The sequence below is a fragment of the Sylvia atricapilla genome, chromosome 4 (genome assembly GCF_009819655.1).
Source record: "Sylvia atricapilla isolate bSylAtr1 chromosome 4, bSylAtr1.pri, whole genome shotgun sequence".
In the NCBI taxonomy this organism is placed as follows: Eukaryota; Metazoa; Chordata; class Aves; order Passeriformes; family Sylviidae; genus Sylvia; species Sylvia atricapilla.
The window spans coordinates 25,649,463-25,676,726 of record NC_089143.1 but is presented as its reverse complement, the minus strand read 5'-3'; the positions used below and the strand labels follow the sequence as shown (position 1 = coordinate 25,676,726).

At 41.2% G+C, this 27,264-nt stretch overlaps 1 protein-coding gene across 1 annotated transcript; it reads left to right on the top strand.

The window, feature by feature from the left end:
* The first annotated feature begins 339 nt into the window (after nucleotides 1-339).
* Nucleotides 340-25,611, top strand: RMND5A (required for meiotic nuclear division 5 homolog A). Its single transcript, XM_066317310.1, has 9 exons — nucleotides 340-587; nucleotides 5,112-5,254; nucleotides 11,388-11,522; nucleotides 11,680-11,780; nucleotides 16,439-16,605; nucleotides 17,320-17,485; nucleotides 20,059-20,161; nucleotides 22,212-22,366; nucleotides 23,874-25,611. The coding sequence occupies exons 1-9, from the start codon at nucleotides 446-448 to the stop codon at nucleotides 23,935-23,937; spliced, it is 1,176 nt and encodes a 391-aa protein (XP_066173407.1). The 5' UTR covers nucleotides 340-445; the 3' UTR covers nucleotides 23,938-25,611.
* Nucleotides 25,612-27,264: the final 1,653 nt, after the last annotated feature.

The following is a 27,264-nucleotide window of genomic DNA, read 5'->3' as shown; positions in this document are numbered from 1 at the left end:
GCTGCCCATCTCCCTGCCTAATCCTCAACACCCCCGGGATACTCGTTCCTCAGGCTGAACTCCTACGCACCACCTGACTGGGAAGCGCTTCCTGATCCCACCGGGACACCGGAAAAAACGCCCCGCCCATCCCCGCCGGCGGCGGGCCAAAGCTGTCCTCCGCGCCGCCTGACTGAAAATCGCCGCTCCGCCCCTCAGTGCGCGAAGGTCCCTCGCTGAGGCGTCTGCGGCGCTGCCTGCGCGGAGCGCCGTGAGGTCCCCGCCTGTCCCCGGCGCTGCCTGCGCGGAAGTGCGGCGGCCCGAGGCGACGGTGCCGCGCGGGAGCGGGGCCGGGGCCGCCCGAGGGCCGGGGCTGGCGGGGGGCCCGGGCGGCGCGGGGGGCCCGGCCGCGGGGCAGCAGGAGGAGCAGGACGAGGAGGAGGAGGAGCAGCGCGGCCCGGGCGCGATGGACCAGTGCGTGACTGTGGAGCGGGAGCTGGAGAAGGTGCTGCAGAAGTTCTCGGGATACGGGCAGCTCTGCGAGCGCAGCCTGGAGGAGCTGATCCAGTACGCGGGAGGGCTGCGCAGGGAGATCCTGCAGACCGAGAGTACGTGGAGACCCCCCTCCCCCCGCCCCGCGCCTCCCTCTGCCGAGGGGACGCGGCCCCGCTCTTCCCTCTGGAGAGGGGAAGCCCAAAATTTGGCGCGTTGTGGGCTGGACACCCCTCAAAACTTCGGGCTTTGTGGGCTGGGAACCCCCCTAAGGAGAGCCCTTGCTCCAGGAACCCCCCCACCCCGAGGGTTCTGTGCTGCGGATTGTTCCGGGGGGTCTTCCCCCTCGGCCCCCGGAGCTTTGGGGGCATTGTTGACAGGGAACATTTACAAGGAGGACGCAGGGGAGGTTCAGGTTGGATATCACAAAAGGGTTTTTCACCCAGAGTGTGGCTGGGCACTGTAACAGGCTCCCCAGGGAAGTGGTCACAGCACCGAGCCTGACAGAGTTCAGGAAGTGTTGGGACAATGCTTTCAGGCCCATGGTGGGATTGTTGGGGTTGTCCTATGCAGGCCAGGAGCTCGACTCGATGGTTCTGATGGGTCCCTTCCAACTCAGCGTATTCCGTGTTTCTGTAATCAGTCCTGGCCTTCCCGGGCCCCTCCTGGTTCATGTGTGCTGCTGGAGAGGTTTGTTTGTTCCTGGTCAGCAGGTCTGGAGTGACCCTGGTCAGTGTGTTCATAACCCTTTATGCTGGGTTACAAAGGAGTCGGTCACCCCAGGGGAAATACAGAGGAAATACGGCAGAGCTGTCCTGTTTGCTTTCCCCCCGTCCGCTCCCCGCCCCCATTTCTTTTTTCTTTCTCTTTTTTTGTCTCTCTTTTCCTGTGTCCCTGAGTTGTGTTCCTTTGCTGGGGCTGGGTTTGGCGGTGTTCAGGGTAAAGCCGCGCTCAGCAGGACGTAAACAAGCCTTGTCTCTGTGTCACAGCTGAGGCTGGGCACTTGTGGGGGCTGTAAACACGGGGCGATTAAACCTTGCGAAATCCCGGCGATGGAGGTAGTGCCGTGTTTGCTGGAGTGGGAGGGAATGGAGAGGCAGCTGAAGTGATTTACCCAAGGCCATGCAGGAAGCGAGTGGTGGCTCAGGCATTAAAAATAGGAACTTGCAAGCTTCTGAGACCAAAGTTGTAAGCAACTGTGCTGTTGCTCTGCTTTTGTTTGGTTGGGGGAAAACGTGTTTACTGTGGTCCTGTGGAAATACAGGCGCAAAACTCACTCAGGAGTGCAGATAATTCCAGGAACACAAGCACGAGTGTGCTGGAGCTGCTCTGTGTGTACCCAGAAGTTTCTGTAGAGAGCAAACATGGAATTCTGATTGTGAGGTGTTTATTTGGGATGAAATAAGGTTTGGTCTGTTTGGCATTGTTTTGAGCTGTTTCAGTAACTATCATTTGTGCTGTTTGAAATAGTCTGGGCTTTGAGCATTGAGGACAGTCACTAAGATATGTGTCTTCACAAACTGAGGTGCTGACCTTGCCTGGAGAGCTCTGCGTGTGACCCTCATGCTTGTGTTGGCCTTTGTTGGGCTGTAAAGGTTTGACTGTGACATTTCTGTTGCAGCTCCAGAGCTTTTCCTCCATTTATAATGAATTTAGAAGGTACAGTGTGTAATTTCTTCAGGGTCCTTGTTGGGTTTTTCATCCAGGCTTGGATTAGCAGTTTTTGGCAGTGTCTAGTGAAGACCTTGTACATAATTTCAGCACTTACCAGGTGATGCTGTCCCAGAGAGCGCATCCCAAATTGAGCTTTCTTTTAGTAAATGTTCTAGAATGGAGCCAATATATTGTTAATGCACTCTCAGACATCTGGGGGCTCTTCAATTTTGGCATCTGAGGGTGAGCTGGATTCATAGGGGCAAAAATTCTCACAGTTTCCTTTTTTCTTTAACATGTTACTTTTAACTTTCTAAGAAGAACAGGTATTTTCAGCTTTTATACACTGCCTTGAGGATTTTTGAAAATGGATGGAATTGAAAGCAGGCAGATGTCTCAATCTGGAAATCTAATTCGGGGCTGTGTACTGGAGAAATGGGCTCCTGGATGTAATTTTGAAGGAAAAATGAATTAGAAATGAAAGCTGTTGCTGCTGAGGAAGAGGTTAGGACAAGATCTGAGAGCAAAGATGTATGAAAAGACCTTAAATAGGCAGTGGATAAAAAAGGAAGTGGGCGGAGAAAAAGAAACTATTAAAAACTGCCTTAACCTCTAAACTGGTTTTCTTCTCCACCCCTCACACAGTGTATTAAAATGTCTTGAGCTGATTTCATGTTAAAGCCTAAGGGCAGACCAGCCCTGTGCTCAGGCCTGTGAATGAGAAGACAAAGTTTGTTTTTCTTCTCTGTTCCCTTAATCTGTCTTTCTGGAGTAGCCAAAGATTGCATATTCTTGGATGGTGTAAGTGTGTCTGGCTGAGTAAACTTGGCGTTGGACTCTGCTCTGTGCTCAGTGTTTGTGGGCCAATATATTTAAATTTTTTAAATCATGACTGTGCACACACATCACAGAGAGAAGCTGTCTCTCTGTCCTGTGAGCCCTGAATTACCAGGAGGGATGGCTGCAGGCTTTCCTCGTGCTGATTTAGTGCAAGTAGCTCACAGTTTGATTGGAGCTGAAAGAGAGGGCTGCAGAGGGGGAAACCTACAGCTCTGATGGCTTTTCCTCTGTAGACATTTTCATTGCTTTACTGGAGTTGGGGTTTTGCTACGATGTCATAGGCCAATAATACACTTCTTTGCTTGGGGTAAAAGTAGGCACCCATGTCAGTTGTTTGGGTTTTAGCTTAATGGATTTCAGAAAGTGCATTTTAGCCTTTCTGTTTGTTGGGGAATGAGTATTTCCATTTTGCTTGTTGCATAATCTCTGGCTGGTCACTTTGCCGTGGCAAAATTCATGAGGCAGTTAAAGATCCTTCATGTTATTTTAAGTGTTTGTCGTAAAAATTAAGTACCGACTAAGAAATAATGATTGTTCTTGAAATAATTTTGGGAGATTAACTTTTTGGAATAGTTGAGTGAAATTTTCAGTTTTAATTTGGGATGCATAAAATCACTGAAGTGACTGTTTCAGTCCTATTACTCCTCACTCATCCACTAAAAGAAAAGCCACAGAGCCTATTTTACTCAGGTGATGATCCTTGGCTTCATGGGACTGGAGGGAGGAAAAAGCATGATAAAGCTTTTATTCTTAAAACCCATGGCTGTTGGAAAAATGGTGTTGAAGCTTCCCCAGCTGGGGCTTGTGAGGCTGGACAGGAGCTGTTTGCTGGTCTGAGGAGGGGTGGCTCAGTTTGTGACAGTGTCAGCAGCATTCAGAGGGTGCAAGAGGGAAGGTGCCTAAAAAAAGTGGCTGTGAAATTATCTACTCCCTATGATTGCATTTTTTCTGGATTCCCTTTGCTCTCTCCAAAAACTCAGCTCTTAACACTGCTGAAAGCAAAGATGTGTTAAAATATGAAATCAAAAAGGAACAAACTTAAAAAGCGAACACGTTTTTCATAAAATCCTCCTTTTAAAGTGATATTTTGGTCATTTTGTTTTTTTCACATGAAGGCTTTGGGTCTGGAATATTAGGGAGACATTTCTGAGCTGCTCTCCCACTTAAATTAGCCTTCCCATGAAGTGGAAGGCTGCTATGTCCCTAAAGGAAAAATTCTTCATGTAGAATGAACTTTGAGAAAGGAGAGACCTTCAGAGGTAAGACTGGAAGGGAGATTTTTCTTGTATTTTTAAATCAAAAGCAGGAAGAAAGGACTGGAGTAAAGCACCAAAAAAATGTATTTTTTTTTTTCTGACTCAAGCTTCTGAGTGATGTTTGAATCAAGACACAAAGAGTGTAAGCTGTGAAGTGCTGTGATGTGGTCAGGGGCCTGTAAGCCTGTCCTGTCTTTATTTTCTTCACAGAGTGGGTCATACAGCAGTGAACCTGTTGGCCATCAGCTAAAAAATGTCACCATTTCTAGAGAATAAATCTCATAACAAGGTCCACAGGTCTTTCACGGACTGCTTCTCATCCATTGGAGGGAATTGGAGACTGTTCAGAGCTACTGCCATAAGTCAGGATGCAGAAGTTTCATACAGCTCAAGCACAGGGTCCAATAGCAATGGGTGGCTTGTAGGGCAACAATTAATTGGGACATCATTAATCCACATTTTGCTTGCATCCTCATTTTGCACCCTGTTGAAGTTAAACATGTGCCTTGAGGGGCTGTTGAAAACGGATCCTGGTAGTAGCCTTAGTATCCTTCTGTTATATCCTTAGAGATTTGTGAACTGAGCATTACTTTGGGGGGTTTATTCATCTGCTGTGACTGAGACAGGAGACCTTTGCATTAAATTTTTAAATTGTTGCAGTTGTTCAATGTTACTGTGGACTCGACTGGATTCCTAATTCCACAGGAGAGTTTTCATACAGGTGAATTCCTGTACATCTGCCTTCAGTTAAGCTGATCTTGCTTTGCAAAAACTCTCTAGATTGTATTTCTTTAATACCACTTTTTGTCTGTTTATGTTGTTGCATATTAAGGGATTTAATATTAGCTTTTGTTTGTACCAAAGTTGGTGATTTTCCTCTCTTTTGTCTAGATCAAGATGGGGACTTGTCGGGGACGATTTCACTTGTTATGACGCAGTGTTGTAAAAGAATAAAAGACACAGTCCAGAAGCTGGCCTCGGATCACAAAGACATTCACAGCAGTGTATCCCGAGTTGGAAAAGCCATTGATAAGGTATTTCTTTTTGTGATTTGACTGCATTATCACATTATAGCACACATGTGGTGTGTGCCCTGCTTCCCAAAATTTGGATTTTTGCTACAATTAGCCTGAACTAAATATTCTGCCAGCTGCAGAAGCAAAGGCAGGCTGGTGAGCAGCACAATACTTACTTTCAAAAGTCATTGCAGACAGCCTGTCCCTTCTGGGACAGCTCAAATCTCCGAATTTCTTACGGAACATACCCTATAAATACTACAGGATGTAGAAATATTTTGTATTTTATCCATTCAGCAAAATGTTTTCTTCAATGTCTGTCTCAGTAAGAAATACTGTTGGTTTTTATATATATATGTGTATATATATTTCTAGTTAACTGTCAGTAGCAGGTAAGTCTAAAATGCCATTTTGTAATGCAAGTGGCTTCCCCATCCCTGGAAGTGTTCAAAGTGACTTTGAGCAATGTGGTCTAATTGGGAAGCCCCTGCCCATGGCAGAGGGTTAGAACAAGATATCTTTAAGGTCTGAAACATTCTGTGATTCTGTAAGAGTAGAGAATTTTTTAGGAAAGGCATTTTGTACCTCTTACAGGGATGTTATGGGTTTTGGTAGCTTAATGTTACAGCAGTGCTCTTAATGAACAATAGAGGAGATTCAGCATCTCACAGTCTCTCTGTCTACATTACAAGATAGGGCATCTTATCTTTGATGCTTTACATATGAGACAACTGAATTCCAGGTTCAACAGCAACTGGGATATGAGTGTTTTTGTAGGTAAATAGTTACAATTCTTCGAAATTATACTGAAATGGTGCTACATGTATACCTTCAGGCCATGCTTTTCTCCCCCTCTCTTCTTTTATTGAAAAGTTGTTCTGTGTGCAGAGAGTCTGATACTTGCTGTTATGGACATTTTGTGATGGCTTCACATCAGAATGTGACTCTGATGGAGTCTAAGCATTTGTTCAGTACACAGCACTGATTTATCCTTTGGGAATCTCATTTAAACTTTGGTAGTAATGCTAATCTGCTAAAGTATAATGTAACAATAATATGATGAAGAAGGAAAGTACATAATGCTGCATTATTAGGCAGAATGTCCGGGAAACTTACATTTTTTGTTTGTATCTGACTGACCATCATGGAGAGTTCAAACTTTGTACTAATAGCTTTAATCCACACGTCACTGTTATCCAAAGCTTAAGGATGCATCTGTCTCAAATCCTTGTTGCTGTGTCTAAACCAATTAACTAGAGTAAAATTCCATCCTTATTACCAGCTTGAAGCTTGAAATAAATCTATGTAATCTTGTCCTAAGTTTTTAAACTTTCCAATTCTGCTTTAGCAAGTGGACTTTGTACAAATACACTTCCAGGTTTAGCCATACTTTCTTCATTTAAATCCTCTGAGGTAGAACAGCCCTAGGTTGTATGGAGAGGGTGTAGGTGTTCTGTGGAAATTGGTGATGACATTTCTTACAAGCCAAAGAAAATGCTTGCAAGCGTAATGAAGCTTAGGCTTGAGTCTAATCTCCAAATTGCTGTTTCAGTTGTCATGGGAATAGTTTTTCCAGTGTTCTGTCCTGCTGTTTTAAGTTTATGTAGTGGTTTTATTTGAAAAAATAATAGATGTAAATAAAAGAATTTTTAAAATTTCAAATATGTTGCTTGGTAAAATAGTAGAAAGGATCCCATTAATCTGCTCTGTTCCTGTTGAGTGTCAGAAGGGCTTTTTCATGGAGGTCTTCAAAAATGAGCTTAACTGGCTGTGTGCGGTGTGCTTGTTCCTCTGTATTTTCAATCTCACTTATTGTCTGTGGTGTTTGCATTAAAAAATTAAAAGCAGTGGGAACTGCACAACTCTCCAGTTCTGCTTCTAACAAAGGATGTCATTCTATAAAGTTCAGAGCACAAGTTAGGATAGTCTCCTTAAGTACGTCCTTGGTGGAATTTTCTTAATTTGTTTTCCCCAACTGTAGTATCTTAAGTGGCCTACTTTAAAATATGCCCCAAAGTCTGGGCCTTTTTGTCAGATGAGTATGTGTAATGTGTAAATCCAGGTGAAATTCAGCATTTCCCTGAACTGTAACATTTCAAGCAGATCTTCCATATGTACTTAATGCAATTTCCCTGTGCTGCTGGAAAATACACTTGGAACCTGACAGCAAAGTCTTTCTTGGCACCAGAGTCCCAAACTGGAATTGCCCTCCCCCATCCCTTCATTGTAATATACTTAAGCTTAAACCAGTAGAAGTAATTTAGTGTAATTATTGAATTGATTCTCAACACATTCTTGTCAGAATGCTGCTGCTTCCAAAATAAAACAGTCATTAGAATTTAAGGAAGCACAGTCCTTGCCTTGATTCATGAGGCTTCATTTCTGTCACATGTAAGTCCTCACTTATTTTACAGACAGATTAGCATCTCCAAAATACTGCTTATGGTCTTAAGAACTCTGCGTGCTCAGGCACACATAAATGGCCTGGTTTGAGGTTGGGAAACATGCTAATACTGGTACCCATTTCATGTGACACAGCCAAATGGTAGCTGCTGTTGCATGTAGAATCAATAGACTTCCTATTTAGCAAGCTTGGATTGTGAAAGAACTTGCTGTATTATCTTGCAGTGGCAATTTCAGGTTGAATTTCTTTTTTTCCTGTGTTGGGGCAGGGTTATACCTGCATAAAACGTTTAGTCTAGTCAGTTTTTGAGTTACTGTAGTCATTGCTTGTGAACTGGGATGGGCCCTGCTTGTGTGCCTGCAGAGTTCACTCCGAGAACAGAAACCCTTAGAGCAAAATGAAGTTCAAATTTGGCATCAAATACATTAAAGTCTGAAATGCCAGAGCTTTGAGTGTTGCTTGGAAAGCTTGTCTAATAAGCTAAACCTTTCTTCACGGCTGTCCTATGTGGATTGCGTGCTTCTGATCCAGGAGAGGCTACCCTTTCTTCTGAAGAGCATTTTCTCCTATGAAAGGAAATGTTTGCATCCAGTATTTTTCTGTATTGTACTGGCAATTGCTCTACTTCCAGTACTCATCATGTCGCCGCTATCAGGTAGCTCATTCATCAGCGTTCCTGTAAATCAATTACTCTTCTGGAATGATTTGAATTCATCTCAAAGTGTGTTTGTTGGGCTGGTAAAAGTTCTCCCTCGAGGAGCAATCTGTCTGAGTAGTGGTTAAATGCCTTCATTTAGGAAAGTAAGTGGACTAAAGTTTCCCCCCTGAATTTTATATCTGTTATAAGGCCAACATTTTAATCCAGTCTTTGTTTTGGAAAAGCAAACTTTTGCTTCAGTTAGTGTTTGTTTCATGGAGAAACTTGTATACGGACACATTAAAAATCTTTACTGAACATAATTTGTGTTACTGTGAAGAATGAGGCTACATAAATACTGAGACTTTGTAAGTTGAGCTTTATATTTTGTGTAGACAGATTGAACATAGAAGATAAACAAATGTTTTATTTGTATTTTGAGTGAGAATCCAGAAGGGAGGAGTGCACAAAGTAATCTCAACTGAGTAACTGAGGAATAAAACTGTCCTTTATCATCATCCTTCTTCAAATCCTGTTGTTATTAATGACATGGGAGGTTGTATGTTGGTTAAAAAGGTCCATCTTGTGTTTGTGAGCATTTTGAAGTCATCGCGTTCTAGCAGTTATTGGTAACATGCTGTACATTGTATCATTCATGTATTTAGCACATAATATTGTACATTTTGGCCCTAGACTTGCTAATTAAGCTTTTAAAAAAGATGTGTTCCTCAGAAATACTAACTGATACGTAGGTTATTTTGTGGTTTTCAGGTTTTAAGCTTTCTGGAGTTTTTAACTTACAGAAATCCTTTTAACTTTGAAATTTTACTAAACCCCACATGCTGTCAGTTAGCATACTGTTAGCATTTACAAAACAAAACTGAGGGTTGTAGTCACCAGCAGATCCTGCGCGCATGACAGTTGTGAAATATATAAGCCAAAGGCAAGTGATAATTTTTTCTGACATGTGGCAGTCACTCACTGTAATGTGTGCAGTCAGTTCCTGAAGCACCTCGGGACCCAGAGGAGGCAGAGCTGTAGAGTTCCGAATACAATACAGACCTCGGAGTCCTTAAAAAAAATACTGGAATGAGAACCTGGTCAAGACTGGGTTGGTCAGAGAATGCCTGAGTTCCTCAGGTTGAATGATGGGACTTGATAACTTCTTTTATGTGACTTGAAAAGATCTAATGGTGGGTTTTTGTAAAGATTCAAAGGCTGGTAGGTTTGATGTTTCAGAAGAAAATGAGCATTTTGTGAGAGCTCTGAGCTAATTAGTTCCACCACCTCTGCGTCCAAGCAGTGAGAATGATGTGATACTGTTTGAGGCATAGGTGCAGCTTTACTGTTTGGTAACTGTCCAGAAGGATACAGTTTCTGCTTAGGGGGTTGTATCATTGCTAGGACTTGGAATTGAATAACTTACAGTCAATTATTTTTAGATTAACGATGATCTGCGCCCTGGAATCTAGGTAAGAAAAGCAAACTTGTGCATTGTGAATCCTATCTCATATCCTCCAGTGCTTTTTTTCATGGATTTGTGTTACCTTCTGGTGGTGGTTGGATACTGAGACCAGTGTCAGCAATGGTGGTGAACCTTTAAGAATTTGAATGGTTGGCACAAATAAGAACAGTCTCATTTAGTCTTCAAGATGCTTTACATTTTTCAAGATACAGCTTAGATGTAAACAGCATGAGAAGGAACTTACAAGTTAAAACACCGAAGTGAAAATGTTATTAAATGTGAGACATGAATCAGTGGCAATAACTTAAATGCTCATGTTGCTCCACCATCTCAGAAAGATGGAAAAATCAGTTTGCTGGACTAAGGTTAGCGTTTTACTGAAAGTTTGCTGCGAGCCCTGAAGGAAGGAGTGGCTTTGGAGCTGTGTGTGCAGGGATGAAAAGGCTGCCTCTTTTTCATGATGACACAGAGCAGCATCAAAGGGGATGTGTAGGTGCTGATGAAGGAAATTAATAAGTAGTGAGTAACAGGAAGGTGCAGTGTGAAGCTGAGCTGTGCATGGGAAGATAGCTGGTACCAGCTGGGTGTTATCTGCCCTGCCTGCTGTGACAGAAGCCTGTGTTTGTGTGAGGCTGGTGTTCCCTTGTTGTGCAGGGCTGTGGATCCTCTCAGAGCCACAGCTGAAACACTGCTGTTTTCACTGAACTTCTGATTTCTGAAGCTCCTTCTTGGGAAAGAGCTGTAGTCATCAGATCAGGCAGCAAGCAATGAACTGACTTCTAGACTCTTTTGCAAGAGGCTTGTTTAAAGCAGTGGGTGAGGATTTTTATTAAAATTACCCTGCTTGTCCTGGCATAAAACGTATTAGGAGTTAAAAATCTTAGTTTGTATCTTGGATTAGAATAAATGTTGCTCTCCTGCTGCCAAGAGGCAAAGTGCCAAGAAATGCCAAGTGTTACCAAGGAGCCAATGTGACAATATCTTAAGTTATTCCTGGAATATGGCGGCAGGCCACTGGCCTAAAAATACATGACACTGGGATCATCTGGGTTAGATCTAAAAAAGATCTCTTGGATCTTAAAAGCTCATCCTGTTGTTGGGATGTTGGGGTCATCAGAGATTGGAATTTCATTGTTTGAGCATGGGGAAGTGACTTTTGCTTTTTCAGCATTGCTTACTACCCAGATAGGTAAAAAATCCTTGAGTTAATGCTTTTACTTGCAATTTGGTGTGCTGTACTGACAGAGATGCATTTATGACTGTGGCTTAATTTTAGTGTAGGTGATTTTGTTTTCTGTTCTCTAAACGTTTTCAGTTTTCACATATGGAAAACGCCATTTCTGCAGATACTTCCTTCAGAAATGTATCATAGGCTGGAAACCCCTTTATTAGTTTACTAGATTTCTGACTTTCTAGCTAGACTTGTAATTGTCAGTGTAATTCCTTGTGGGGAACAACATTCAAACTTGAAACGAGCAAGCTGAAAGATTTCTTTTTCTTCCTACGGGAGGTAAGCTGAGGGAAGCTGACATACATTTATTTCACTTTGGCATCAGGGTGGAGACACAGGTGTCCTGCATAATTAAAGAAAAATGATGTGGGGTGATTTGTTGCAGCCTATTAACTGTTAATTTGTGTGTTTCAGAATTTTGACTCGGACATCAGCAGCGTGGGGATAGATGGGTGCTGGCAGGCTGATAGCCAGAGGATCCTCAATGAGGTGATGGTGGAGCACTTCTTCCGGCAGGGAATGCTGGATGTAGCCGAGGAACTTTGTCAGGTAACAACAAGTGTGGATGCTGAAGGTTCTCCACTGAGGAAAACGAAGCTTTGTCTTAGCTTCCTCATTTGAATGTTTCAGCTGAGTATTTAAACCGTCAGACAACCCATTGTTTTTCATACTTTAACTAAAAAGTGCCTTCTTTTTTTCTTTTCAGGAATCTGGTCTATCAATAGATCAAAGTCAAAAAGAACCATTTGTGGAGTTAAATCGAATATTGGAAGCATTAAAAGTTAGAGTTTTGAGACCTGCACTAGAGTGAGTCTACTAATTTTTTTTCCATACTTTAAAAAAAAACAAAAACTTTTAACAGTTCTTTAGTCATTCACTTTCAGTACTCTCTTTAGTATAGTATGATGTGTCCCTGCTTGTCCTTTGAGAGGGGTAGTTACTGAGTGGGTCTTTTCCATCCCCTCTGTATCACTCCCCAGGGGAAGCGATTAACTAAGGGTCTCTTTCTTAGATTAAGGATTCACTTTAAATCACTTGTGGTACTCCTTTAAGGAAGAAACATCATTTGGAGGAAAAGTTGTTAGCCAGTGATGGTGCTTGACCTTCTGTTGGATCATTAGTGAACCTTATTTTAAGAGGTCCCATTGTGAAGGATACCAGCACTTATTATAGGTGTTGGGTACCACGAAGCCTTTGGGGTGAGCAGAACTTGACTTGGGATCAAAGTTCTCACTTGTCTTCCAGTCACCCTCTATTTCCAGACACGGGGCCAGAGGGTGGGAAGAGCCTGGCACTGGCAGTGGTACTAATGAAATTCCTCCTGAACAAAATAATAAGAAATGCACTGAAACCTCCTCATCCTGTTTTTGTTTGTTTGTTTGTTTTTTAACTTTTCTAAGCTTAGTTTGGTCTCAAAAGTAAGAAAAAGAATCAAAACACAAAAAACAACCAACCAAACAAAACAACCTAACAGACTTTAAAGTGACCTTTTAAAAATAAAAACAATGAAACCAAAACAAATTCAGTATTTCTTTAATTCCAGAGCATAACTCTTATACTTCAGATAGAATTTTTTGCATTATTCAGTTAAGTACATTTTCATATTAACGAAACTTTCTTTTCCCTTTTACATGAACCAACATGGGTGTGTCTATTGAGCACTTACTGGCATCTAAACTAAGTGCAGGGACACTCTGATATTCAAACCCTGGTGTTCATCGACTAAATCCTGGGTAATGCCTCTGGGTCATGTAAAGTTTGACCTAAATAGTTGGTCTTTGAATCTAGTCACACAGGTGGAAAGCTGGGTTGGTTTATTGCTGTTGAATTGGCTAATTGAAGGGAAGCAACACTGATATTACAACTGAAGTAAGATTTACTGTCAGCTTCACCACATACATCTTGTAGTTCAAATAATAACACAGCTGTTGTGAAGGATAATCCCTGAGGAACAGTAACTTGCTGTTATGACTGTTCCTTGAAATCTCTAAATTCATTTCAGCTCCAGTTTGCAGTGCTTTAGGCCTTACTCGTTGCTACTGAGTTGTATCGTGTAGTTTCTGCAATTTGTTAAATATTTTTCAAACAAAGGAGAAGGCATGGTCATCCCTCAGAGGAATTTTTATTTTCCAGCTGAATGGGCAGACAATAGGGTGTATTGTCAGCACAGTTTGTGTGTTGGTCTCCCCCCTCCCTGTCTTGATTTCTGTGTATAATGTTTATTCTGTTCAAACTGGACAGTGCTAAAGCTGTCTGCCTCTCTTGGCTGCTGCTGGGAACAGAGGGGCCTTATTTATAGTGGTGCTGCTGATGTAAAAACCATGGCTCTTGGGGAGGGTAATCAACATGTGACAAAATGTCATGGTTTGAAATCTCTGGTTGAGGAGGTAACCAATTAGGCAGGTAACTGCCCAGTTATCCCACAGAACTGCTGATGCTTGTGAAGGTATTTCCCTTTTATTTCCTGGCAGACACAGGTGTTCAGGAGGAGGGATAGAAACCACTGCTGTGAAAATGGCCTCCATATGACAGAGAGAGAAGGTGACATTGTGCTCCTTGGGCTAAAATTGGCATCAGTGAACAAAGCTTCTGCTTCAAGCAGCCCCAGACTGGCCCATTGCAGGGTCAGGCTGCTGACAGTGGTGTTGAAGCAAAGTGTCACACAAGGATGCTTAATTACAGTCTCCTGAACCAGGAAGGGGAGTATAGCAGGTTTTATCCATGGAAAATTGTGAAAAGCTGGGATTAAGAGGCAACCAGTTTCTCTGGCTCTGCCAGCTCGCTCTGCTTGTGTTCAACTTCACTCAGTGCTGGAAACAAAACAAGCACAGGTGGCTCCTGGTCACTGCCGTGGAAAGGGAGTTGTCAGATTAATGACTATTCAAGAAGACTTTCAAGGCCCTGCTGAGGTGATGGAAATTAATATTTGTGTCTCAAAAAACCCACCAAACTGCATTTGTTATTCAGGTTTTTTTTCTAATACCGTTTTCAACACTTAAAAATACGACCTTTCAGATTTTAATAGAATATGACTGGCCATAGCTTTTTTTGTTTTCCCGTGTGGGATGTGGAAGTTGACTTTAGAGGCCTAGTCTGGCCTTGTACTTTGAGCTGCATAATCTCTATATACCTGCAAGAGCCCATTAATTTCCAGTGACTTTTCTTACTGTAGTTTGGTGATGGGAAGGGAAATCTAGTTATTTTTCAGGGTATATTCTGGCTCTTCAGAGCCCAGGTTGGGCCTCCGTGTGAAGTCCTGGTGAAAATGACTTGGAGGTTCAAAGCTTTGGCTGTAATTTGGAAAAGAGAAGCTCTTTTCTTTTGTGCCTGTAAATAGCAAGTTACACAGGTCCTGGTATTTTGCTGGGTCCTTGGGGTATGATTTAAACTTGGTCTTTAGTAGGCTTTGTTAAATTCAGTTTAACTCTAAATCCCATGTGGAAACTGCAGAGAGTCCTGTGTACCTGTGGTTTGCAAAGTATAGTGTAGATTTCAAAAAATTCAGATGGATTTGAGTCTCAGAAGTGAGAACACTGAATGTCATTTTGCAAAGAGGTAGGAAGACAGGTGTCATGATTACTAATAATTTTGGACAATTGTAGAGAATATGTGGGTTGAGTGTTTTAAACCTCCCTTGCTGTTTTTTTGTTTTTCTGTTGGAAATAGGAACAGCATGTCCCAGACCAACTACCTCAGGCCTTGCCTCCGTGGTTGCTTTCTTTTGATACAAATCTGTGCTGCCACTCAAAGACCTAAAAATGGAAAGCCTGCCTAAAAGCTAATTTGGAAAAATAGACTCGACCTCAGCAAGATGAAGTACTCTGTCATGTGGGTGCAGATATTGGCAGGGAGAGAACGGAGGCTCTTTTGATGCAATAGAGATTAATATCTCATTGATGGCACTGTGGACTAGTCTTAGTGTTTATTTATAGTAGTGTTTTGTTTTTCGTTTGCTTGTTAGTCTACGGTTGTTAACTTCAGGCTCTTGTTTTTGTAGCTGGGATTGAACTTTATTGCCGTAGTATCCTGTTTAAACTGTGCATGCAGACCATAAAAATACAATTAAACCTCCCCAAATTTATGAAACCACCCCAAAACCCACTCACCACCCATGGTTAGTGAGTGTACTCTTCGTTCGCTCCTTCCTGGTGGGGATTCAAGAAAATCTGAAACTGCCTGAAATTGGGGACAGTAGGGCTTGTTCTTAGTTCAAAGACTCCATTTTTCAGTGTTTCCTACTGAAAGGTTACTGTGTCTTTACAAAGCCTTGCCAGTGAAGTCAGACTCCTGATACTTCCACCACAACAAATTGAAAGTGGATACTTGCTCATTAATGCTACATCCTAATGCAGAAGGCTGACTTGCTTTGAAAGCCTTCCCAGTACAGTAAGGATGCTTAATTTTCTCATTTTAGTATTGATTGAAAAGAAGCCTCACATAGCTTGTTTTTTAAGGAACACAGACTTCCTCACTTCCTTGCTAAAAAGTGAAAAGCTTTTTGCTTTATAGGGCCCCCACAGTGAAAATAGTAGAACTAATTAACACTAATGAGAAACAGATGTATTGGAGAACATTGAAACTTGAGGTTCTTAAGAGAAAGATTGGATTGATTTAGGCCTGACTAAATGGAATTAAAGGGGAAAAAAAACCAACCCAGCACCAGAAAAACCTTGCAAAAAAACGAGAAAGGAATGGATAAATTCTAAATAATAAAGAGAAACTTGTATAAAATGCTTTGAAAGTTTCAGTTCATTTTACTCCATGTATGTTTAAAAATTCTTTCATGATATTTAGGAGCCAAACATTAGTGTCGTCATGGTGAATGAAATCTAGAAAATGAGAAATGTTTTTATTGTCCAAGTTGAAAATAACAGAGAAAGCAAAGTTTAAGCAGGGTAAAGTGTGATATTTAAACTGATTTCCCTTCTCCCACTGTGAGATCTTGGTAATGTCTGTCTTTGAGGTCCCATAGATGTAATTCTCCTCTCCAAGGCAACAGATGCACGCACACACACATAGTGGCTTGGGCAACATGTTTGGTGAATGAGGACGTTGGGAAATGTTCTTGGTCAAACTTCTTGACATGCAGCTGAAGAACTGTCAGTAATTGTTAAGAATCAGAGTGCTATTAATTGAAATACAATAGACTTGAGCTATTTCTGCCTTATATTGTGCCTAATATAGTCTTGTCTTTCAGCCAGTGAATGTTGAATTTTGCAGTGCTTAACCTCTACAGCAGCACCAGAATTAACATTGTCCACATTTTGTGCACCTTGGGTAGCTCCATTACTTGTAAAGGGCCTTGCCATTTTCTGTGCTCTGTGGAGGCTCTCAGAAGTTCAGGGAACAGTCACACTTTCCTTGAAATAGATGGTAGATAATAGATAATTGCAATGATTTCATGTGGTGTGGGCTGACACTTAATTACTCCCGTGTCAGTAATTGTACCTCCTCGCTTCTTCCAGGTGGGCGGTATCCAACAGAGAGATGCTCATGGCACAGAACAGTTCGTTGGAATTCAAACTGCACAGATTATATTTCATTAGTTTATTGATGGGTGGAACAGCAAATCAAAGAGAAGCACTTCAGTATGCGAAGAACTTCCAGCCGTTCGCCCTGAATCATCAGAAAGGTACATTTTTGGTCACATAAAGGGGGTTTGAAGCAGTGGGATATGGCACCTTATAGCAAAACATAAATCATGTTCCAAATATGTTTTACTCCATTCTTTTCAGTTTGTTAAAGGCTTCTTCCTTTGGGATTTATCATGTATAACCGAAATCCTTACAATTAGAATTATCTTCTTTTTTCTTTTCTAGGAGGGCTCAAAAATAATTTCTGAATGTTTGCACATTTGCTCAAATTTAAGGGTTTTGACTCTTTAAATAAAATGTGGATTACATCTAGAATAGGCCTGCTGCCAGAGTAAAGTGCTAAAAATGCAGAGGAATGTTCTTGGAATAGTCATCTGCTATTTTCTGCTGCGTGGGGTATTACAAAGAGAAATTAAACTTTTGAAAAATGGAGAACATGTGAGTTAAATGAACCATCTCAAGCTGAATCCAACAAAGCCTGTTTTTTTGGGTATTGCTTGTGTCAGAAAGCTTACAAAAAGAGTAAACCTGCTAGAAGCAAATTCCCAGGCAGCACACCCTGGCAAACTCCCCAGCCAAAAAAGTAGCAGGAGTGGATCTCTCTTGGCTTTCATGGCTGTAATTGTTTTTTGTGGAGGTGAGGATGTTTACTGTTGATCCGGTGTTTCTGCCTGTTTTCCATGTGAAAGCTACAACTGGAGACACAATCTTTTGTTTGTTGTACAAACTCTGCTGTTCCTGGTCCCTCCCAGATATCCAGGTTCTGATGGGCAGCCTGGTGTACCTGCGGCAAGGCATCGAGAACTCCCCGTACGTTCACCTGTTGGATGCAAACCAGTGGGCTGACATCTGTGACATTTTCACAAGGGATGCCTGTGCTCTCCTGGGCCTCTCAGTTGAATCCCCTCTCAGTGTTAGGTATGTTGCTTTTCTCTTGCTTTTGAGACCAAGTACTTCATGGTTTGGTTCCTGTTTCTTGTTGAGGACAAAAGAAATTACTTTTGAGTAGTCTCATCTGGCTTGCATTAAATAGAGGGTATAATTACAATTAACAAGATCTGCAGAGATTAAAACCCAGAGGTTCCTGTGTGCTGGGCTTTACCCTGCACCACTGAAGCTCAAGAGGAAGCATTCTTGGATGGAATTTATCTTTTGTAGTTTAGACATAACTATGAAGGATGAAGATGGCAATCAGCCAGTTATTCCCACAACAAATGTGTGACAACTGTCCCTGCTGTTCAACTGAAAAATAACCCTGAAAACGTGGCCGTGATTCTATCAGCATTTGATAGTTTTGGTCTTTAATCCACATATTACTGATTTTCTTCTTAGGAGAATGCTTGACAGTTATGCTGTGGTTTCAGCAGTTAAAATTTCCAAATTGTCTGCTGGGCCTCTTTAGCAAGGAAAAAAGAAGCACTTTTAAGCTCAATAGCAAATCTGACAAAATGCAAATCTGTAGGAGGCTGTTGGAAATATGAGGAAAACCCAGCCTAATCTCCTTCTAGCTTCTTTGAAGATAAAACAGATTAGCTGCTATTTAGCCTTTGCATGTCAGCACTCCCCTGATGTTCTCATTTTTGTTTCAGATATTAAATAGAAAATAAATCATATGTGTCTTTCTAGGCTGGATGTGGTACTTAGCTTCATCTTTTTTGTTTGTTTGGCTTTTTGGCTTTATTTTTTCTTTTTACTGTTTCCATTCACTATTGTTGGACTTCTGTGCTTGGTTCAGAGCTCCCACATTGTTAATAAGCCTTCTGCTTTTCCTGCTTGTACCTCAGTCACAAAATGCACCGGAAGCAACAAAGGGAGCAGTTCAGACTAATTGTTTTTCTATAGTAAACTTTCAAGTTTCAGTTGAGTGTTTTATAGGTATTTAGAGTTTAAATCTCTGGGTTTTGGCTTTCGTCTTCCTCTTGTTTAATTCAAATAACCAACAGTCCTTTAGATCTTCATTGCTCCTGCACTGATGCTGCAATGCAGTTCTCAGAGCAAATGGCCAAGAGATTTTCAGTGAAGTGGAAAATCCCTGTTACTGGTGTTTGGAATGGTTGGACATTTGCTCTGCTCCTGGTGTGGAACTGATTGTGCTGAAATGTATTGACTGTATAGGTGATATCGATGCTCTTGTCATAAACAAGACTGTTACGAACTGGTATGACCTTGGAGTACTGCAGATGCTTTAGGAAACAAGCCTGAAGTCAAATCCCTGCTGTAAAATATTTTTGCTTTCTAGATCATGAGTAGCAGGCACCTTTTTAATGCTGATTGGCTTCTCCAGTATTTACCAAATCCTGTACAGCCCTCATGGTCTGAGTTATGTGGAGACGGTGGAAAAACTCTTGTGTTATAGAGGTTTTGGTTCAGGGTCTTGGAGAACTATGGGAATTTGAATTTACTCTTCTCTTGAGTTTTTATATTCTAAAAGGGCTCTTCAGAGATGTTGTCACACAAATACTATTTGTTAGACTTTTCACAGCGTTAACACGTGTTGCGCTCAGGGCCGAATTAACAAAAAAGCAAAGTGTAAGGGTAAAAATGGCCAGTTGGAGGTGAGAGATACAATTTATTTATACATACATATTTTAGCTTAGGCAAGAGATCCACAGGTTTCAGATAGAGGAAAGGCATGACTTATGTAGACAATAAAACTTGCACAAATAGTAAAATAATCTGCTAAATAAACAGAGCAGGCTGATAGCAAGGTTAAATCCCATTTCTGTTCCTGGTGATTTCCAGTACTGTCATTAGGCTTAAGTCCATGAAATCATCTGTTAATTTGTGGAAACTATTTTTTAAAATATTGAAATATTTCCAAATAATGTGCTAAGTTCTGGTAGTGGGAAAATCACAGAGAAAGCTGAACTGTTTGTTGGGACAGAGACTTTGGACAGTTTTATACTGCTGTTCCTGTAACAGGCCCTGGTTTGCTTCCTTTCCTTACCTACATGCTTTTTCTATGTTTCTTTTCTTGGTTTAAGGTGAAGGTGGAAAGACATGTTTCTTTACATGGTAATTATGTGTAATTAAAGAGTTGTGGGTTGTGTGTACGTCTGGAAACTCTTAGGCTGCATGTACTCTACCATAGCTGAGGGCAACCTCCTGTCTAAACTAATGTGATGTCTTCCTCCTGTACAGCTCAAAATCAGAGTAGGTGGTAGAAGAAGCCAATTCATTATAAATCTCAGAGCAGGGATTAACTGTTGTTTTCTGTCCAGAATGTTGCCCCTGAGGGCCCCAGCCTAAAATACATGGATAACTGATGACCTGCCCCAAAACTCTTGCTTGTTTAACTTGAAGCTCCCTCAAAGTATAACAAGATGTAAAAAACAAAAAACAACAACAACAAAAACAAACAAACAAACAAAAAAACAACAAAACAAAACAAAAAAACCAAAAAAACCCACCTTGTGTCCCAGTTCGCCTTTAAAACAGAAATGTGGAAAATGTTGGTTTCCTAACATGCACTTTATGTCCTTTTTCTGCAGTTTTTCAGCAGGTTGTGTAGCATTACCAGCTCTAATCAATATCAAGGCAGTTATTGAGCAAAGGCAGTGCACAGGGGTTTGGAACCAGAAGGATGAACTCCCGGTGAGTGGTTGCTGAGCTACCCCTGGGGCTGATTGCTAATGGCAAATGCTGTTTTCAGGTTTCTTCTGTGCTGCATGTTACGGGATGTTTTACATGGCCACCACCTCCAGCAGCTCTGAGGCTTGGGGCTCTGCTGCACAGGGCCCTGGGGCTCACAGACAGCCCCACATACCCAGACACTGACCCAACCAGCCACACAGGCTGCCCCAGACATGACACTGCCCTCAGCAACTCTCACACAGGACTCACCTAAAGCATGAATACAGACAGCCGAGATGCCTTCCTTCCTTCTTCTTGTCTGGAAATGATTGACATTCACCTGTGAAAGTACAAACTCCAGTTTCACAGGCAAACATGTGCTCATGGATGGTCAGTTACAGCATGGCCCTCTTAGCCCCTTTTTCACCCTTTTCCAGTTGTTCCTTCGCAGTCTCCTTCCCCTGCACCTTCCTCCTATAGTTTATATAGTTCTGCTGACCCCCCTCTACTCAGAGACCCTCAGGTTTAGATTTGTATCTGTTGCAAAGTCCGGGTTTGGTCGCAGTTTCTTGATGACCTATCAAGGTTGTTTCTTGTTATTATCTCCATTATTTTTGTCCATCAGGTTTGTACTTCTCAGTTTTGTTTGTTGCTCTCTCTTTCACTTGTTATCCCCTTTTGTATTGAAAAGGTCTTTGATAAATGAAACTGATGCTCTCACCTTCCACTTACCCAGAGATGTTTCTGTATAAGTGGAGAGAAAATGGATCCCACAGAGAAACATTCACTTTCCCTAGCTAGGCTTAAGCTCAGTCCAGGGTTTGCTTTGCAACTGGCTCTTTATCAGGCAGACAGGAGATGAAAGAATTAGTGCTGCATCTGGAGACATGGGAATTGGTATCCAGTGCATTATGCTTCCAGCACGTCTCATTTATATCAGTTGAAATGAAGTTCAGTTGTTATGAAACCCCAGTTTCCCTTTATAGCTCTTACTGAGTGTGTGCAGCTCTCCAGTGACCTGCTCCTGATTTGGAAAGGAAACTTATTTAGTGCAAACTGGGCATGAACTGAGTTAGCCTCTTTGACTGCAGCTGGAAGAGATTCATTTATAGAGTAAAGATGAGTGTTGAGTTTTCTCCCAGCTGTATTTTCTGTAATGCTGAGAGTGTAACCTCCGAGTGTGACAGATTCCTGCCTTGCTGTCCAGCCAGGAATGAATAGCTAGGGAGCATTTGGGGAAAGATTGCTGTCTGATGCAAATCAGTTAATAATACTCATGTGTCTGTCTCTTTGAATTTTCTAAACTGAAGGGTCTCTAGCTAAGGCAGTATGGAGGTGGGAGACCTTCTTTTCATTGTGCAAAGACAGATTAAGTAGCAGATTAAGACATGAAAAGGTCACATTGTCAAGTTTTGTTGAAGGTTAAACCTTTGGAACAGGACTGGTCAGAGACAGGTGCTTTAGGTACACAAGGTGTGGTTTTTGCAGTTCTCAGTTAATTGCTGAAGTTACAAACCTGTTTTCTGTTATGTGTCCCCTTCTGAGATAATTTTGTCCTTATGCAAGAGTGTGCTGCACAAGTATCTTCTGTGTTGTTACTAAAAATTAGTGATTGTGATATACTTTATTATTCACATGACATGAAGGTATTGGCAGAGCCTTTCAAGAAGCTGTAGAACATGAATATAGTCAATCGGAGGGGTTTTTCTCTTTCTTAATATCCCCCTAAAATGAAATCTATAAACTACTTTTTATTTCCTAGCCGTGATTTCCAGAAAGTCTCGATGGGTCACCAACTCAGTTTTCCTGCCAGGACATAGATCTGCAAAACATTTTGCACTTGTCCCTTGACAGAATATGCTGTTTTGTTATTACTCTCCATCCTCAGCATAAATCATCATTTTAAGATTACAATTAAGTATTTTTGGCTGGGAAATTTTCAGGCATCCACACAATGGATTTTGTTGCTTTCACAGCTGAATTGTGAAATCTGCTAAGTTAATGACCTAAAAAGATATTATCTGGAAATGTAATTGCCCAAGATAAATTTTAGTGTTAATTTCTTTCACAGATTGAAGTGGACCTCGGTAAAAAGTGCTGGTATCATTCAATATTTGCCTGTCCCATTCTTCGTCAGCAAACAACAGATAATAATCCACCTATGAAATTAGTCTGTGGTCATATTATATCCAGAGATGCTTTGAATAAAATGTTTAATGGCAGCAAGTAAGTACCATTCTTTTATTTCAAACAACATACAGGCAAAGACAGATCTTAAGACTAGAATACTGCGTTTTGGGAAAACTGAGCCCATAATTATGTGATTGGTGGAAGCTTGTTAATCTTGGAGAATGGCTTGAAAGCTGGATAAGCTGGGTTGATGCACTGGAGAAAAGGATAATAAACTCTCTGATGTTGAAAGTGAGCTTGCGTGAAGGAATGCAGCGAGCAGAGTAATTTTTCACATTGTAACCACCATTGTGTTGTCTTAAATTCAAACTGGATGGCTTTACACACACAGTTTTTCCTTGGGAGCAAGGTTAGTAATGCATGAAAAATCTCTTGAAAAAATAAAATTAAACCTCTGGAGGATATGTGGCTTAGTAATTGAGCAAGGAGGGGAATTATAGCTGTGGAAATACTCCTCCTTAGATATCCATGAGGTGCTCCAGGCTTTTGGGAAAGCAGGAAAGTGTGAGAGAGAGATCTATACAGATTTTCTTGAGGAAGAACAGGGGTTATTTGCATTGAATATATACAGCTTCTGTGAAGGCTGTCAGCTTAATTTAGAGCTGTAAGTCATTCTGGGAAATCCAGTGTGAAAATAAGTGAGGTTATGAATGGAAATGTCAAGTGACGTTTGCATTCTGTGCCCTGTTAGAAAAGCCTTAAGGGATGCCTTTGTGGGTGACTTTGGGTAACTTTAGCCATTTTAAGCTGTAAACTTGCTGCTACATCATTTCTGTCCCTGATCACTCATTCCTGGTGCTTTCATTGATCAGTTTTACTGACAGCACAGCTATGACAATATTAAATGTGGAGAGGTGGGTGAGGGGAGGAGGTAAAATGCCCAAACGTAGGAGATGGGGAGCAAAATGGATCAATGCTTCAAAAAAGGATCAATTTCTTCAAAGAGAAGAAATATTGTGAGTAGATGGGATTGTATGAGTGGAGACCTCAGCAGGGAGACCAGGCTGATCCTTTGGTCATAGCCTGCAGGAGCTGATCTAAGTGGGTTGAAAAATCACAGTGTTTTGGGAACCAAACACTCAAATGAACTGGATATTGAGGAAACCACAGTGAAAGCAACCAGCTGATTTAAAATTGCTGCAAGGAGAGGCTGGATGGGGCTCCAGGCAGCCTGGTCTAGTGGAAAGTGTTGCTGCCCATGGCAGCAGAGTTGGAATGAGATGGTCCCTAAGGCCCCTTCCCACCCAAACTGTTCTGTAATTCTAAAATGCATCAAGCAAATCCAGAAGTAGAAATAATAACTGCAGAGAAATTGCTCTTTATGATAACCTAATAATTCAGGGGCTTGTGGGTAAAAGGTGAGAGGCTATAACTAGAAGGAAAAGCCTGGTAAGTTCTCTTTGAGCTAAGGGTGACTTTTAATGGAGGCAAGCATTGTGGCTTAAGAGTGCAGTTGTTTCCTGCTACAGGGGGAAAACTCAATACCTTTAATGCTCTGTTGTCACACTTTGCCCCAATTCTAACACATTGTCTTTGTCCGCAGATTAAAATGCCCCTATTGTCCAATGGAACAGAGCCCTGGAGATGCCAAACAGATATTTTTCTGAAGAAAAGTTTCATTATGCAGTTTGTAAGTGACACTCTGGATTTCAGGTGCATTTCAGGAGAATTAAAACACACTTGTACCCTTTTATGCAGCAGACTGAGGACTCCTATGTTTGTATAAGCTAATGCTACAGAAACTCTGCCAACATTTAGTATATACATACCAAGTGGAAATGCTACAGAAATATTATTACCATAGGGCTTTACTCTACTCTTGGTCTCCATATCTGATCAAGTTACTACACCAGCAGTTGTCATTCAATGCAGGTTTTTGTACTTAATTATATGGTGACTTTTTACTTTTTAAAAGCAGAAATTGATCGCCCCCATTTGTTTAATATTCTTCCTGCTATTATTCTATCATTTTATTGATAACTGTCATCTTAGAGAATGTTTGTGGACAAAATTTTATTTCCTGTAATGTGTACATAATTAAAGGTAAATACTTCAGAAAAAAAAGTTTGATAAATTGAATAGTGGTTATAAAACTAATTTGTATTTTTTTCGCTGAAAATGCTGTGGTATATTCTGAGTTTTTCTTTCAAACATTTTTTCAACTTTTACATAGAATTCAAAGTAAATGTGCATATATATAAAGTATATAAAATATATAGCCCCAAGGGGCTACCTGTTGAAATCCATCACTAATTTATAAGGGTGATGTGTGGCAAAACTACTACTGGGGCAAAGAGGGAATAGGAAATCCTGTTCCTCTGGTTTCACGATCGAGAAATGTTTGTGTAAGAGAACATTCAATAAATTCTGAAGTGGAAATGCTTTTAGTCGATGACATTTGCTCTCTGGCCTTTGTAGTCATGTTCTTTGAACTTTGTATTCAGGATTAGGCTATAAATGTCATGTTGCTGTATAGTTTAATAGTCATTATAGTGTGCTATTTATAAACAGTTACCAAAACCAAATAAATTGTAGAAGTATGCATTGTTAAATGGGGGAAAGCATGTTCTGATGCAATCTGCTGATCACGACTCTGCACTTGGCAGAACTGGGCCCTACATCATATATTAGGAGGTAGCAAGTTTTCTGTAGCTTGAGAACACTTTGCTTCTAGCCTTGTTTTTGTAGTAGAATATTACTGCCATTGCCACTTTCTCTGCTAAATTTGTCATATTGTTGACTAGGTAAATTTGTACTCATAAAGGAGACGTAGATCACGGCAGTTAAATCTTTTTTAGTGTGCATATATTTGTATTTATTGCACTGTCCTATAGTAGGGCAAGCAGCCATAAGGCATGCAAAGCTACGTGTAAAATTATATTTCTGTATTGTGTAGTTAAAAAACAACAACCAACCAACCCCAAGCTTGTCTGGTTGAACACTGACACACTGGTTGAATGCACTAGCACAATGCACTACAGTGAAGACCGTCTTTGGGAAATCTACACCTTTTGAATTTGTCTGTCACCTGACTGGAGAGACTTGAGTTGGACTCTTACGGGATCAATGACAATGGACAAACCTACAGAGACATTACAAAGTGAGGAGCGAGTCAAGGCACACAAATTTTAAACTTCTGATGTGTGTTTGATACATGTGGAAAAAAAACAGGTGTGTGATTTTCTGCAAAAGTTATATTGTATTCACACTGAGTTCCAAACAACCACGCTACCATGTGGTCAAATCAACAATAAACGGGTGAGGATATTATTTTCCATGTAGGTTTCCTAGTCTTGCTGAAATTGCTTTTAATATTTTCTTTTGACTGGAATTGCTTAATGCTTTGGATCTGTATGAAATGGCATATTAAGTAATTAAAAAACCCAACAAACCCAACCAAAAATAACTAACCCCCACACAACCAGCCTGAAGTATGAGTGCTGCATCTTTCTGTTACAGTGATGGGGTTTTAACAGTGATGTGAACACCAGTAAATACTGATAGCTTAGAGCCCAAGGTTGGAACAGTTATTAATGGAAATAGGGTACAAATTCACCTTGGTTATTTAATATCACCTTAACTAGTGCATGTTATGGATCCATAGCTAATTCAGAAACTGTGTTTTCACTAAATAATTGCCATTTTTTCTTTTTTGAGACAATATGCATCTGCCTGCATATTGACTTAAAAATCCTTGCCTGCAGTTGTGCAGCTCCACCAACAGATGATGCTCATGGTTCAGTACTGAGACAGCGTGCTCACCCTAATGGGAGGCTGTGCTGGGCCTTTGGGAGGCAGTTCTGCAGTTTGGATGGCACCAATAATCCAGTTTGCCCTGTGAAGTCATGTGGGTTCTCTCCTGCTGCTGCCTGGTGTGCTTCTGGTGACTGGAGAACATGCTTGCAGGGGAAAAGTGAATAAAACCCTGGTTTCTGTACTTATAGTTGGCATCTGATATGTGTGCACTGTCCCTGATGGGATGGGAATACCACAGTAAATACCACTTATTTCATTTTGAAGCTACGGTGGTGTCTGAGATGTGTCTCCATTACACTTTTGGACCAGATTGTGAAGCCTTGAACTAGTCCCCAGAGTAGCCCTGTGTGTCCCAAGTGCCTTTCAGTGCTGCAGGATGGGAGTGGAGACACTCAGCGTGTTTCTATCTGTGTTCTCATCACCGTGCCACTCCTTGGACTGTGCTGAGCTTGCAGCTGCTGCTTCTCCCCTTTGCTCTGAGCAAGTGCACCCGTTAGTGGTGGGATGGGCATCGAGTCAAGAATTTTTGACCATGCTCACATCAAGTTTAACTTACAGGTACTTTGAAAGTAGTGGATGTTTATAAACTTGATCTGCATAGCAGCAGCTTGTTCATAGTATCAGTTCAATATCTATTAGTAGACTTGAATTTTAACTTTTGTAAATGCCATAAATAGGAAATGTATTATAATGTGTTCTTCAGGTGTTTCAGGTCTGACTTAGGTTATAAAGCATCAAAACTTCGAAAGAGTAGGAAAGGAAAGTAGCACATAGCCTTTTTAAACATCAAAGATATTGTTCATTTTTGCTTGTCATTTACACAAAGTTCATGTCCTCACCATCTGTTAGTACTCTGGATGTTCCTCTGGTCTCTGAAGTGTATTTTAATTGTCTTTCCCTGCTGTAACCTCAGCACTACACATTGCAACTACGCATGGGAGAATTAACAATCTTCCCTCCTAAAAGCAGTGTTCCTCTGTGGAAACACTGTATCGATTTCGGTCTCCTCACTGTGAGGTTAATTAAGGTGTGGAGAAGTTGAAGTGGATGCTGTGTGTTACCAGTAATGAGTCAGAGCTTCTGATCTCTCTTGACTTGGACTTGTCTCCGTCCTGTTGCTTTGAAGCTTTCTTCTTGTCACTTTACAGGATGGCTGCTGCTAAAATTCAAGGTTGAAG